Source organism: Pristis pectinata, chromosome 1 (genome assembly GCF_009764475.1).
Source record: "Pristis pectinata isolate sPriPec2 chromosome 1, sPriPec2.1.pri, whole genome shotgun sequence".
Classification (NCBI taxonomy): domain Eukaryota; kingdom Metazoa; phylum Chordata; class Chondrichthyes; order Rhinopristiformes; family Pristidae; genus Pristis; species Pristis pectinata.
In genome coordinates this window covers 26,484,130-26,498,335 of record NC_067405.1, presented here as the reverse complement: position 1 = coordinate 26,498,335, position 14,206 = coordinate 26,484,130, and the positions used below count along the sequence as shown (strand labels likewise).

The 14,206-nt window shown below is 38.9% G+C and overlaps 1 protein-coding gene across 1 annotated transcript in view; it reads right to left on the bottom strand.

Moving 5' to 3' along the window:
• LOC127576271 (von Willebrand factor D and EGF domain-containing protein-like) overlaps positions 1 to 14,206 on the bottom strand; it is a 199,871-nt gene that overhangs the window by 107,266 nt on the left and 78,399 nt on the right. Inside the window, exon 12 of the mRNA XM_052026761.1 lies at positions 12,777 to 13,735. Coding sequence (XP_051882721.1) covers positions 12,777 to 13,735 — 959 coding nt within the window. The remainder of the gene's footprint in view (positions 1 to 12,776; positions 13,736 to 14,206) is intronic.

Below are 14,206 nucleotides of genomic sequence, written 5' to 3'. Positions count from 1 at the left end.
AGGGTAAAGTCGCAAAAGCTTAGGTATTTAAATAGATCTTGCACTCAATAAAGCCAACTAATGCAGAGCACCAATAGAATGTTGTATACTAAACAGCAGAAGTCAGAAGGAGTCATTCTCAAGTTTTGTAGTGCTCTGGTCAAACCATACCTTCAAGGGTATGTTGCTGGTCCCCAAGACTTGAGGAAAATATCCACGTACTGTATGCACAAGGCATTGCACTAATACCGGCATTTACAGCTGATTTAACAAATTGCTACCCCCTCACTTTGCAGCTGATGTCGTTATCAGGAAACCACAGGTTCACTTCCACTCTTTTAGTCCAGTAAGGTCATATCGAGCAAGAAATGAGGAAAAAGGGAAAACACAGTGCAATATTAATTTATGAACCCAATGCACATTAATGAAATTCCTCTCCACTAATTTATGAGAAATTAATTGTTTCATTGCTTTCAGTTTGTTATCAAGATGCAAGTGACATAATAGGGGCTTTTCATTTCCTCTTAGTTGCTTTAAGAAAATGATGGTGGGCTTCTCCTTAATTTACTGGATATTAGGCTGGTACTCATATATTTGAGACATGATGCATGCTGATATTCACATGTAATTGTTACTGTTGTCTGTCCTTCTGCAAGTGTCACTGAGATGGAAGTGTCTGTGTGGTGTGCTTCATAACGTTTTTGACACCATAATTTATATAATGTCTGACATGTTACCTTTAAGGAGGCCTGCGGAGAGCTGGATTTACAACAAGTTATTGTAAGACATTGTGGCTGTGTAAGGAAAAGTCATTGTGCAATATGCTTTTAACAAAAGAGCCAAATGAACTGAATTCCAGCAACTAATGGTTCATGGGGAGAAAGACCACAGATGGCACTCTTATCGAGAAGGTACAAAACATAATAGCATTTAAGGGCATGTCAAAATCCAGTGAATAATACACGGATGGCATATAAGCAGGCCATAATTTGATGAAAGGATGCATTTACAAATTTCAGTTGCACAATTGTGCTGTTTCAGTAAGTTTCTATAAACAGATATTAATCAACAATGTGCCTTCCTGTCTCACCCATGAATGAAGAGCATTGTCCTTGTTCTGTCTAGTTTTTGCTGTGCTTGATAAGGCACAATTAGGGTGCAGCAGGTGACATCAAAATCCATAGTTTCTGGAAGGAGAAAATATTAGCCAGGACTCCAATTTCAATGATCCCTGCTGGGTTTGTGCTCGTATAGACATTGAATTAAAATTGAATTAGACTCATCTGCCCAAAGCTACTGTTGGTGGAGTAACCGGTCAAAATCGCAACACATGTTCTGATGAAGAGTAGCCAGTTAGATAACCTTTCTGTGTTCTTTTGTTGATAATAGGATAGTGGTAGAATAAAATTTAACGGGATATTTGATACGATGTGCAGGTAATTTGGGATTAATTTTAAATTGAATACATAGTATGATAGATTCCTCTAATCACTTTATTATAAAATGATTGAATGTAAAGGCAGCAATGCATTACTCGGGAAGCAATTCAATAAGATACATATTCAGTTGCAAAGTACTAAGTTTTCTTACTCCTGAATATTCAGGCCACAAAGCACTGTTAAAATTAAAGACATAGGAATGATGGGTTAAAAAAATTGGCCTAATCTGCTTCTTACAATGCACTGACATAAAATATGGAGCTATTAACAAGATAAGAGATCTTTAAGTGACATTCCAGCCTCAGGAAAGATACAGTTAACAAGATCACAGATTCCCACGGTGTACATTTCAGTCCCCTGCCATGAAATAATTAAATGCATGGTACAGAGAAAGAGTAAGTAAGTCTACAAGAAAATCCATGGAAAGAGCTGATTAGGGAGAAGTACAGAAAGTTGAGTCCAAATATACAGAAGGTTAGCTAAATTCAGGAATTAAGGGATGGCAAATTGCTGTGACTAAGGGATGCCTTAAAGTTCTGCACAGGCAGTCACAAGAATTATGTTTCCAAGATGGGTTTCATTCAACAAGGAATTTCTATAAAGTTAAATTGCAAAATCTGCAAGTGCTGAAATGCAAATGAAATTAAAAGTGGCTTGCTGAATAGGCAAGCATGAATTTTCAGTCTTTTGATAATTTAGTGGTCTCCTGCTCCACACTCAAAGACAGGGAAAAAAAGATTGCATATGACTGAACTGCAACTTTAAATGGATGTAGATATGTCCCTACAGAACTGTAGAGGATTTTTGTGAATGCAGACCTGAGGCAGCAAATTTAGGGTAGAGAGGTCGTGGAAGGCACATAGAATGACAACCAAACATTTGGTCTGATTTGACCTGGTGATGTTGCACATGACTGGATCATGTATCTGCTTTATTTTGTGCACCTGTTATGTTAATTAAATAAAATTACTTCATTTTTATCACCACACTAGTTTACATTATGAATCTTTAAAAATCTAACACTAGTTCTAATACCCACTAAGCAAGTAATGTCTTCAGGAAGAGGAGGAGGAAAGAAAAACAACTTGGGGTTTATTTAGATATCGGAACCTCTCTGTTACTGGACCAGTAATAATTCTGACAAGGCTGGTTGTTCTTTCCTTCTATCTTCAATAGAGAGAATATACTCTGCCACTCTTTTCAAATTGTTCACATATTCCAAGTCAAGTGCAAACTTTGAGAAGCTGAACCTTCAGATTAAGTAAATCTGAAATATAAACAGAAGATACTCAGCTGGTCTGGCAGCATCTGTAGAGAGATAAATAGTTATGTTTCAGGTTGATGGCCTTTTGACAGGAAGTTGGAAAACAGATGTTTTAAGTTGCAGAGAAGGGAGAGCAATGGGGAGAACAAAAGGAATGTCTGTGATAGGTGAAGACTTAAGAGACCACCTTGTACTTATGGTCCACTCTGACTCTTCCCATTCCTTTCTTCACCTATGTCTCCATCTCAGGGGATAGATTCGTGACCAATATCCAATAAAAGCCCATTTAGTTCCCATAGCTATCTTGACTAAACATCCACCCATCCTACTTCCTTTAATGACCTCAACTCATTTTTCCAGCTTTACCAGCTCAATGTCATCTCTTCTGATGACAGCACCTACTGCTTTCCATCTGTCCTCCTATATTCTTAGCCATGGTGTCTTCACCATATTTATGGGACTCTTGTCTGCATCTGTTCAATTTACTACACTTCTGCTCTCACCCCCCCTCTTCTCACCCACAGCAAAGATAGAGATGCCTTGTTCTCGTCCTCTCCCCCATCAAAATCCATACAGCAGATCATCCTCTGTAGTTTCCACCACCTTCAGTAAGATGTCACCAGCAGACAGCTCTTCCACTCTTCTTCCAATATTCCAAAGAGACTTTTCCCTCTGTAATAGCCTGGTTCACATTTCCAGGTTCACCAATGCTCATTCCCGTTCTCACAAGACCTTCCCACAAAACTGTAGGAGATGCATTTGAGAACCCTAATGCATACTGGACACCTGCTTCACAGAAAAGTTTTGTTCAGTCCACAAGAGTAATCCTGAGCTTCTAGTCGTCTGTTGCTTTTATTCTCTACACTACTCCCACTCTGACTTCAACACCTTTGGCCTCTTACACTGGTCCAATCAAACCCAATGTACGCTTGAGGAACAATAACATATCTTTCATCTAAAAATGAGGAATGAAATAGCCCTCAAGAAACAACATTGAATTCAGCAATTTCAGATAACAAGCCTTTCCAGTTTGTGTAAGAACTAGCCATTTCTCTTACAAGAGCAAGGAATGCTGGGAGTGTTCAGGTAGGCAGTGTTTGTGGGGAGAGGGGCAGATTAGCTGTTTTGTATCTTTGCCTTTCGATGGTAAGGGTCATGGAGGTGCACCTTTTTGTCTGCAGATGTTGTCTGGCCTGCTGACTGTTTCTGGTATTGTCTCTTTTTATTTCAGAATTCTGGAATCTGCAGAGTTTTGTTTTGCTTTTCAATTGCTGGCCAGTTCTGATGTGACTTGGTTTTTCTCTTTCCAAAGGTGCTGCTTGACCTGCTGGCATATCCAAACTTGCCTTCACCATCCTCTCTCAGCAGACATCGATCTGTGTTATCCATTTTCTCTCAGTTTCCACTCAAACACAAACATTCTCTTAGTTCTATCCCCCCATCACACAGACACACACAGACACACATCTTAAAATATCCCTGTTTTCCCAGTTTTGATGAAAGGTCATCAACCTGAAATATTAACTCTATTTCTCTATCCACAGATGATGTCTGACCTACAGAAATACTTGCAGCAGTTTTTGGTTTTTATTTCACTAAAATTAGCTTATTCTGTACAGAGGACTAAAATTCATTACTGCTTAATCAGAAGCTTCATATGACACAAGTATTGGCAATGGTGGTCAGCATGCAGACATTACCAGTTTACAACCTTAATTATGCCAGAGTAAACTAGATACAATTACCAAGAGCAGGACTTGACTGTTCATGTGCCAACAACTGACAAATCTCTGATATAAACATTTTCATAACATGCTGTAGCAATGCCTATGGAAAAAGTGGCTAAATGTAGCTGGATTAACAGACCCCCTTGGCTGTATGGGTAGCTGGAAAGGTAAGGGATAGTTTGCAGTACACAAACCTAGAAATTGACCAGAAGTTTAATATTCTACCATGTCATAAGAGAAGTCAGACTCTGTGAATGGACAAGTGGTAAGGATAGAGTGACAGAGAGAGAAGGAAACATGTGCCCAACCCCTGTAGATTTTGGAGCTAAAGTAAACTCAATGGTTCAAGCAGCCTCTGTGGAGGCAAAGTGATAGCCAGAATTTCGGGTTGAGTCCCTGCATCCGTAATGATTGTCACAGACCTACAATATTCATAATAATACACAGTTACTTTGAATCTCCACTCAAGATTTCTGTACTTTGAGAAAAATACAATTGCTGACACATTATAAATGAATAAGGGTGGGGGATGTCTTCACTGTCTTCACTGCATTCCTCCCCTCATTGTAAGCACTACTACTAATGTTTACTTCTGTTTTCATTCAAATTTTTCAGCAGAATTGATGGTTTTATTTTCTTGGTATTGATGAAGTAACACACAACCTTAGTAAATCCCACAATGTTTCATTCTACCTATATATGTCCTTGAAAAAACATGCTTCAAAATATTAGGATCAATATTTTCCAATCTCAGTACAGGTCTACATGGAGAGAAGAACCAAGTGCATGTAACTCATTTCTGATACCTCATTTAATCCTATTATGTCCCTATGTCCAGGTAGGTGCATTTTATTGGACAAATGCAATGAATCAACCATTGGTCATACATCACTTGGAAATAGCAAACTATTTTAGAAGGTCAATCATGCCTACAAAATATATTTTTGGTGAGTGTCTTCTGTCTAAATTGCCTAATATATCATTAAATGCTGTTTGTGGTGCACATTAAATGAAAACACAATGAATAAGAGAGCCTTAAGAAACATTGATGAACAGAGGGATTTTGCTATAGAAGTCCAAGGATCGCAGAAGTTGGCAGCACAGCTTAGATAAACTGGAGAAGGAAACATATTGGACACTTGCCTTCACAGAATATATAAGGGAGGTTATGGTACAACTTATGTACAGTTATATATGGTTATGTACAGTTCTGATGACCATACAATTGGAAGGAATTGATTGCAACACAGAAGGTACAGAGGGGATTCAATAGGATGGAATATTTTAGTTATGAGAACACTGAATAGGTTGGGATTGTTTCTTTTATAGAAGAGGAGGCTAAAGGGTGTGTACAAAATTTTGAGGGATATAGAAAGGGTAGATAGAGAGAACTTTCCCGCATGGAAAAACTACCTAAATCTAGATACTAAGGTTTATGGCAAGGTGTAAGGCGTTTGGAGGGTGTTTGAGGGATAACTTTTTCACCCAGGGAGTGACTAGAATTTGGAACGAACTGCCCGAGTGGCTGGTGGAAGCAGGTACTCTCGCAACATTTAAGAAGTATCTGGACAAGCACTAGAATGACTAAGGCTGCAGATTAAGAGCTGGTAAATGGGATTAGTATAGATAGGTACTTGATGGCTGGCATGGACATAGTGGGCCAAAGTGGCCATGTCTGTGTTATGTGACTCTATATTCAGAAACTGGCATTGTATCCTATTAGGGAGCAATTTTAACTTAACCTGCTTGATGGAATTTAATGGAATCAACCACAAACTTTCCACCTCAGACAATCTTACTTTCCATTTGATTTCCTTGTGCACTGATCATGGTCCAATTTTCCTTGCAGGTTAGAAATACATTTCTAAGGATTCAAATAGTTCCTTTTAAGCATATCTAATAATAACATTATTAGAGTATGCAACATAAATATTTATGATTTGTTTTGGGATTGTGGGTTCCCTACAAACTGCTTAAACACTCATTGTGATTAATAAAACTTGTCCAGAGCATCCTTCTCCAGAGTTTATGACCTGCAGTGAGTGTGATGGATTACTGTTTATCGTAAAGTACTCCATGCAGCAGTATCTGCTGCTTCAGTAATTGACTCTACATTCGTTTGGTCAAAGGGATGCCTGACACATGAAAACTCATCACCATCTTTTAAATATCTTCACACTAAACGACTTAGATCAATGTAAGTCCAATTTGATCTGTCAAATATTGAGCATACACTCTGTCCCTACAAAATCACATTGGACTTATCAAAGGATGGAGTAATTCAGTGTAATTAAACAAGATGGATCTACCTATATACAGCTTATTGAATTTAAACATACTCTGGTAAGTTCCTGTTATTCGCCAAGCTGGAAAAACTCTTGGTAGTATTTCATTTGCTGGATTATCTCGGCCTGAATTGGAAGAAACTCAGCCACATTACAGACCAATCACTGAAGACTTCATGAATGAGCTGATTAGTCAATCATCAACAATTCCTCAATGTATTATAGATATTCTTAACTGAGAAGCTGACAGAGAGGATGCATTCACTTTCACTCTCTCACTGGTAAATAGCTCATCTTGGACTCATCCAAGAAAAAAAGTACAAAGTTCCAAAGGAAAACAGATTCAAACCCAGAGTCCTACATTAAAAAAAACATTCAAGAACTGAGGAGAGGTAATGGGATTTGGAGCTGGGGTGTTAGATTGCAAGTTGGTTTAAAGGTTTTTGTGAGGGGCTATGCGATGACTACAAATGTGAAGAGGGGGGAGTGTTGCCAGGATGGCGAGAACTGTCAACAATACAGGTACCACAAGGAGAAGATGGATGATCAGGAGTTCAATAGGAATGGGGTTAAAGAAACTGGAGTAGTGTCTCGTGAATAAGATGAGCTCACAGCAAGCTTGAGGGAAGTTAGATGAAAGCAGAAAATGATGCCGTCCACTATAGTCAGGGCTGTGAGAGTCTTAGAAGTTTGGCCTGGTCTGCCAGAAGGCAAAAGGGAAGTGGCAGATGCAATTGGTTGGATGGGCTCCATTCTAGTAGCAATGACTGGAATGTTAAAGTATTCAAAAGGTACAAAAGTGTATGGAATGTTTTCCCAAAAGTGTATTACTGAAAGAGATTCAATTTGCATCAGTCAGGATGGAGACAGATTTTTGGCATATTTGAACCTCCCATTAACGTTTCTTAAGAGACCCTTAACCAACACCAGCTGCCGACACTGAAAGAACCACAAATAGCTACACTATTGTGTTGGAACTGCTCAACTGGAAAATTATGCTTATATCAAACAATCTGAGGTAAAAAAAAATTAAAATATGTCAGTACTATCCAGTAGACAGCAAAGGTGGCAAATGGTAACTTTTATCATTTGTGCCTGTCAACATTTTAGCTGATCACTTCAGATTTTCTTGTACAATGGCAAAGTATGTGCAGATTAAAAATCTGAACCCATAATTAACAGCAAAGAACTTAGACAAAACTGTTAGAGAAATATATTAGGGTGGGAGTTGGGGTCATCAGTTTGGACTCATGTTTGGACTTCTGAAATAAATACTGACCTTGGGATCCTCACAATGGGAACTTGCAGGGAAAGTCAGCCTAATCTTCCTGAATCAAGACAACTAAGTTGAATCTTGCGGAGTGATCTAAAAAGGTCCACCTCACAAAAAAGGTGAAACAAATATCACAAAATGCTTAGCTGCTTCCTTCATTTAATTAGGACTGTCTTAAACAGGGCAGGAAATTCTTTGGTGCATTGAGAAGTATGATAGAACATTGATTTTAGTGGCTTATCAAATCTATTTATGGGATGTGTGATCGTTAGCAAGACTATAATGTATTGCCCATTCCTTAACTGTTATTGCAGAAATGGGAGTGAGCTGCCATCTTGAACTGCAGCAGCTTTCTGGTGAGAGTACTCCTAAAATGCTTTGGCATAAAGAGTTCCTCAATTTTGACCGAGCAACGCTGAGGGAATACTGAATACATCCAAGTCAGGATGGTGTGAAACCTGGAGGAGAAACTGCAGGTGGTGGCAGTTCATCACCTTTCAGTCCTCCCCCTTATGGCTCGAGGTTACTGTCTTAGGAGGTGCTGATAGGATAGTTTTGGTGAGTAATTACAATGCATTTTGTAAACGGCATACACTGCAGCCATAATGAATCAATGATAAAGGGAGTGAATGTTGAGGGTGGGTAGTGATGGCATTGAATGCTAAGGGTAGAAGGTTTAGACTTCCTCTTGTTGAAAATGATTACTTATTTGCCAATGATCAGCCCATGGCTGACTTTGGTCCAAGTCTTGGTCCACGCATGGATGGACAGTATTATTTTCTGAGGCTAAGAACGGACTCAAACATTATGCAGTCATCAGCAAGAATCCACACTTCTGACTTTATGATGGAAGGATGGTCATTGATGAAAAAGCTTCAGACGGTAGGACCTAAGACACAGCTCCGAGCAACTCCTGCGGCAATGTCCCAATTTGGGGATGGTTGACCTCCCACAATCACAACCATCTTCCTCTGTGTGAGGTACTATTTCAATTATTAGTATTTTCCTTTTAATGATCACTGACTTCAGTTTTACCAGGGCTTAATGATGTCACTATCAATCAAGTACTGTCTTGATATCAATAGCAGTTACTCCCACCTCACCACTAAAATTTTTTGAACAAGAAACATGTGCTATAAATGAAAGGAAACAATGGACAGAGTATACTTAAATTCCCAGAGGGCATTCAGTGAAGTGCTGCTTTCAAAGTTGTTGTGGAAAATAAATTGCAGAATGTAGGAGGTAACGTTGGTGTAGATGGAAGACAAGCTGACTAACAGGAAACAACAATCAGGTGTAAATGGGTTCTTTTCTGCTAGGCAACATTAGATGAAAGCACAGAGATAAAGTTGCTAAATTTGCTGAAGACACAAATATATGTAAGAAAAATGTAAGAGCCCTAGAGGGATATGGGCCAAACACAGGCAAATGGGACCAGCTCAGACAGACATTTCGGTCGGCATGGGCGAGTTGGACCAAAGGGCTGTTTCCATGCTGTATAATTCTATGACTAAATTAAGTTATGAAGAAGACAAAAGTATGCTCCAATGGAATACAGATGGGTTAAGTGATAGGGCAAGGATCTGGCAAAGATCTTGCATATGGACTATAACATGTGAAAATATGGAATTGGGAAAATATGAAATTGGTAGCAGCCAGCATAATCAAAGAACCCACCCACCTGGGACATTCTCTCTTCTCTCCTCTTCCATTGGGTTGAAGATACAGGAGCCTGAGGACACGTACCACCAGACTTAAGGACAGCTTCTACCCCAGTGATAAGACTATTGAACGGTTCCCTTATACAATGGGATGGACTATGACCTCACAATCTACCTTGTTGTGACCTTGCACCTTATTGCACTGCACTTTCTCTGTACTGTTATTGTTTTTACCTGTACTACATCAATGCACTCTATACTAACTCAATGTAACTGCACTGTGTCATGAATTGACCTGTATGATCGGTTTGTAAGACAAGCTTTTCACTGTACCTTGGTACAAGTGACAATAATAAACCAATACCAATACTAATATTCAAAGGGACTTGGATGTTCTTGCATATAAGTCATACAACATACAGATGCAGCAAGTAATTAGGATGATAAATAATATATTAGCCTTTATTACAAGAGCATTTGAATGCAGGAATGTGGAATTCATAATTGTTTAGTGCCTTGGTAAGACTACAGTAGGAGAATTGTATAAAAGCTTAATCTCCTTACCCAAGAAAGGATGTCTTTGCCATAGACAGAATTCAGTGATGAATCACGAGAGAGGTTCCATGCTTGCTGTATGAGGAGAAATTGAGAAGACTGGGACCGTATTCTCTCGAATTTAGAAGAATAAGAGGAGGCCTCATTGAAACTTACAGAAGTCTTAAGGGTGGATGTTTCCCTTGGCTGCGAAGTCTATAACCAAGGGACACAGTCTCAGAATTAAGAGATAGGACACTTAGGATGGATATGAGGAGAAATTTCTTCACAGAGAGCGGTGAGCCTTTGCAATTCTTTGCTCTGGGAGGCTTAGTTGTGTCATTCAAAATGGAAATCAATAGATTTTTGGATGTGAAGGGAATCAAGAGAAATGTGGGTAGTGCAGAGAAGTGGCACTGAGGTGGAAAATGTGAATGAATGGCAGAGCAGGCTCAAGGTATGCCTACTCCTATTTCTTATGCCCTTATGAAGGATGGTAATGCATTGGAAACAGTTCAGAGGAGTTATACCAGACCGAAGAAAATAAAACAAAGTGCCCAAATTTTGAAATAAAAACAAAAATATCCATCTGTAGAAAAAGAAACAGAATTAACGTTTCAGTTCAATGACCTGTCTTTGACTCAAAATGTTAACTCTGATACTCTATTTGCAATGGACTTTGTTGTGACAGTACAGGAGTCCACAGAGCGATAGGTCAGAGGGGGAGTGGGGTGGAGAATTAAAGTGACACACTTAACCACTACACCAGCAATTCTAAGTCCCTTATACCAATACCAAGACTGTGGATCCTGTTCATTAGCTGCAGAAGCGAGGGGCCTGGAGTAAGCAGGGGAGAGATAAAGGAGATGAGAGGTGGTGACAAATTAAAACAGGAAGGTCAGATGGGGAAGGAGAAAGTTGTTCTTTTGGGATGATTGGGACATCAAGGGCTGGGTCAGGCCATTGACGTTGGAGAGATCATGATCGGCTGACAGTGGTAAGGGGCCAGTGGCAAAGGTTAATCCTATGATAGATTTGGGAGAGGTTGATGCCATAATTAGGCGGCAGGGGATTGAAGTGGGGATCCCAAGGGAGAACCATCTTGAGCACTAAGTATGTAACACAGAACATGCAGAACAGATGTTTCTAGCATTGAATTACACACTCCCAGGAATGATAAAAAATCATATAAACTATGAAGACTTGCCTCTGCACAGTACACATGTGGGGACAAAAATCAATAAGTATCATCTGAGTGTGTAATGCAAGCCTTTGGATGTCACTCTATTGTCTCCCTGCATTGGTGTGTCAGCGAAACATTAGATTCTTAAGGATAATCATGGACTTTGCAATCCAAGGTCAATAAATTGACAATATTTTTAATGACTATTTCTTCAGAAGAATGATATTACATTACAAAACACTTAAACACTCAATAGGGAGAAAACAAATGAATTAAGACCAACCTTTCACCCTCCTGGCCATTCCATTCAAATGAGTAGTGGAGCACTCCCCGTGCCACCTCCACACTGACAGAAGATCTTTGTGCAAAGTCCCCACAATGGAGACCGGCAAGAGAATAAGGACATCAAAATGGTGGCAAATGGCGAATTCAAACATTTGCTTTCATATTAACATGCATGGATGTCCTAAAGTTGCTGATAATCACTTAATTTTCCTGCATAATCCAGGCCATAATAGGTAACTAAATTTATTTTAGCTGCAAAGTGAATGTAATCCCAGATGTTTTACTCTGAATGGTCGCACCAAATATCCCTTACATGAGAGTGTATAACAATGTTAAGACAAGAAAAATTTCCAATTAATCCTATTTGTCTCTTTGAATAAGACCCTGTTTTGTGTTTAGGAATCACATTCACTGATCCTTCTCTGCTGCAGTTAAACATTGGGCAGACAGAAGCATTCAGTTTAACTTTGATGTAATTTGGACGGTCTGATGCCAAATTTTAATCCAAACTTCTATTATTTTTTCAATTAGCTTTCTCCACTAAAAGCCAAAGTTTAGATCAACCAGATTTCAGAGAGTTTAGATTTGACCCTCCAAACAACAAGTCAATCCCAATGAATGAACCACAAGGAATGAGAGAGATGAAAGGCCAGCTATTTCTCTACATTTACAGAGCTTAAAATAAAAAAATACTAATCACATGTAAAAGGTACAATCAGGCCTGGAATTCTTCCCTGATCTGAACCTGTCAAGTACCAGAACCAAGCAACAAGCTGATCTTGGTGGATATTCAAATGATAAAATAATTAATTAAATCAAAGCAAATTTTTTTTACAATTCCACAGAGCTGGCATTGAGGCTCAACAGCTTTAGCAGCTCACATTTAGCTCTGATCCTCTTGCAGTCCAGATAGACTGCTTTATGCATCAGATCCACAAGGACTTGAACATCTGTCAACTACAATGTGATCTGCCAAGGATTAATGCTTATAGTTGATTTTTTTGCCAACAAAATGGCAATTGAAAGGGCAGGTCCTTTTAAGGCAACTTGATTTTGTGAAGCTTCAATTTCTGGCAGAGAGAGTGTACTTTCAAGGTCATTATTCTGATCAAGAAATTGCAAAGATTAAAATAATTTTATGCTTACCATTGGAAATGCTGCAGTCATAGGAGCTGAATTTGACATAGCATTGGCAACCCCAAGCTGTGCAATGTCCGTTGTTACTGCACAAGTTTGGACAACGGAGAGCTGTAACAATCTCTTTAACATGAGGACCATTTGTTCCATGGGCCCACTTAACCTTATTTTCCAAAAGTTTTCTTTCACATTCATTGTCAAGGAAAGCTCGCATCCCTTCCTCCCAAGCAAGATCATCTTTAAGCTGCATGTCTGAAATACACAGATCCATAGCCTCAATAAGCCTTCTTCCAAGAAGGTCTTGACACACTACACCAATAGTAGAGTTCCCTAGGGCTTGCTGGCATACCTCTAGGGCTTTCACTGATGTCAGTCCACTTGGAGTTGGCCATGTTGGTTGCACATCAGGTCTATTCCTGGACAAATGGTCTTCTGGGAAAAAGTAAGTAAAGCTTTCCAGATCAGTTTGGCTTAAGCTCTGGAATGTGAATGTGGGTAAGAACTCATAAAAATCCTGCCTTTTTATTCTACTTAGCATAATCTCTGGTTCAGCAAAATCAATTACGTCTGGCCATCTGGAATATCCCACTGAGTGATCAGTAAATGTAAGCGACTTGCCTTTGGGGGTAATTTCTTTGGCGCCTTGTGATTGGATATATTTCAGTAGGGCCATATGTCCATCTGACCTTTCAGAAGACTGGACTATGTCACGCTTTCTGGACAATGATAGTTCTGGGTTGTTTATGTATTCTGCAGTAATATCCAAAAAAGGAATTAATGAAGTATAATCCACGTTTTCATAGGCATAGCAACTAGACAACAGGTGAGAATGGCCATATCCAGTGGTCAACTTGTTCACGGAATGGAGGGACATTGTATATTCCTTCTGACACTTGCAGTAATTTCTTCTTTTCTCTCTCACAGAGTGGGACGGTATCTTGTCAAACAAACTTTCCCCTGGATGTATTCTAAAGCAAGCAGACCAAACAAGTGAGACAATAAAAATTATTTTCCAACTACTATTCTGACCAAATACAAGCATTTTCTTTGAGAATGCATGTTTTAGTCATATAGCAACATGATCAGTCTTGTTACTTTAGCTTCTTCCCCTCCACCTTCAGATTTCTGAACACTACTTCATTATTCCTCTTTTGCACTTCTTATTTATTTTTGTAACTGATGGTAATTTTTATGTTTTGCACTGTACTGCTGCCACAAAACAACAAATTTCGCGACATATATAGTGATAATAAACCTGATTCTGATTCTTAAATTACTGGGAGAAGAAAGCAACTAAACATTTTTTTATGCCTAAATGAATTATCAACACAGTATTCACTATTACATTGGCATTTTCATCATATACTTAAGAAATACAACATCATTTATAATGTTTGATTGCAAAAGGAATAAAAACAAAGGGGCACTGCAAATATTAA